Raw genomic sequence first — 1501 nt, forward strand, 5'->3', positions numbered from 1 at the left:
CGATGAAAGCTTGGAGAAAATTCAGGATCTTGAGAACAGAAGCGAATAAGACATGACAACAATTGTGATTGGAAGCCGATCCGTAAACAAATCGGTGTCAATCACCAAAACCCTCGAGTTTAATCGATTTTTCCGGATTTGAGGTGAATTCATCGCCGATTCACCGTTAACCTCAAGAGAGAAATGAGAAAGGGTCACGAAAGAGAGAGAAGAAAATGAAAAAAAAAATTATATTTATCCGACAACCAACCAAAATTTGACACGTACAGTTCTTTATGGGTTGCTTCCGCTCCTTCTTGGAGAAGCGATTCTCGCATTTTTGACAATATTATTAGATTTTTTAATTTTTTTTGGGACATAAATAAGAGAGCAACCAACTGAGTAACTCTCAGTAATCATGCTCTAAGCGAGAAAATCAAAAAAAATTCAAACTTTGGGAAAGCTTTAATCGCAGTAAAAAAAGCTTTTATAATCTACAACGAAATAGAACAATTCACACCAAGGTTCTCTTTTTTTAATAAAGGTTTTCAAAATTTCATATGAAGCCCATTCTATTGGCCCATTAATAAAACCTTTAAAGGGCCATTCTGCGCAACACAGGCGCGTGGGAGAGTCGTCCATCTAACTACGTGGAACTGACACGCGTGGGTTGGGCAAGAAAAAAGGTTTCATAGATATTTGGAGTTTTGTTTTGGATTTGACCTTTTTTTTTTGTGTTTATCAGATAAAAATTCGTTTTCCCACACAAACAAAACAAAAAAAGGCTTTGAAGTATTATAAATCACCACGGAAATCAATTTCGCGGCGAAATCAATCTGTACCGAAGAAGCAACCACCGCGTTATGGGAATTACCGGAAGCTTAACTCCAGATCAGCTCGAGTTTTTTCACTCTCAAGGTTTGGTTTTGTTTTCTGTGAATTTTTTTTTGAATTTTAATTTTCGTCCTCGTAACTCTGATTTTTAGTGAAGAAGTTGAATGATTTGTTGTTTGATGTATTCAATAAATAAAAAAGGGTATTTGGTAATCGAATCGTTCGCGAGTGAGGATGAGATTAGAGGCTTAAGGAAGAGGATGGATGAGTTGCTCACTCAGTTTGATTGTTCTGTTTCCTCCATTTTCTCCACTAAAAATCAGGTTTTTTATTTTAATTATCAAGATTTTGAATCCAATTATCAAAATTTTGCTTAAATCTGAATGGTATTGCAGAAGAATACAACCGATAATTACTTCTTTGAGAGCGCTGAGAAAATCTCCTTCTTCTTTGAAGGTAATAATCAATCCCTAATGATCTTCTCTTCTTGCCAATCTAATATGTTGATTTTATGTTTGCAAATACTCTGTTTTTTTGGATATTTGCACAAAAATTTACAGAATTGCTCTGTATATATACCCACTACAATCTCATCTCTTGTTTAATCCTATTTGAACATGAACCTTAATAATGCGATGTTACTGTGGGAAGCTTTGGTCATCTTTTGTAATGAAACTTACTAGAGTTA

General features: G+C 34.8%; 1 protein-coding gene across 1 annotated transcript in view; it reads left to right on the forward strand.

Annotated features, from left to right (window-relative positions):
• The window catches only part of LOC104710076 (phytanoyl-CoA dioxygenase), a 3949-nt gene continuing 3124 nt past the window's right edge, over positions 677-1501 (forward strand). Inside the window, exons 1-3 of the mRNA XM_010426619.2 lie at positions 677-897; positions 1015-1136; positions 1209-1269. Coding sequence (XP_010424921.1) covers positions 843-897; positions 1015-1136; positions 1209-1269 — 238 coding nt within the window. The 5' untranslated portion in view covers positions 677-842. The remainder of the gene's footprint in view (positions 898-1014; positions 1137-1208; positions 1270-1501) is intronic.

This window comes from Camelina sativa, chromosome 9 (genome assembly GCF_000633955.1).
Source record: "Camelina sativa cultivar DH55 chromosome 9, Cs, whole genome shotgun sequence".
Classification (NCBI taxonomy): domain Eukaryota; kingdom Viridiplantae; phylum Streptophyta; class Magnoliopsida; order Brassicales; family Brassicaceae; genus Camelina; species Camelina sativa.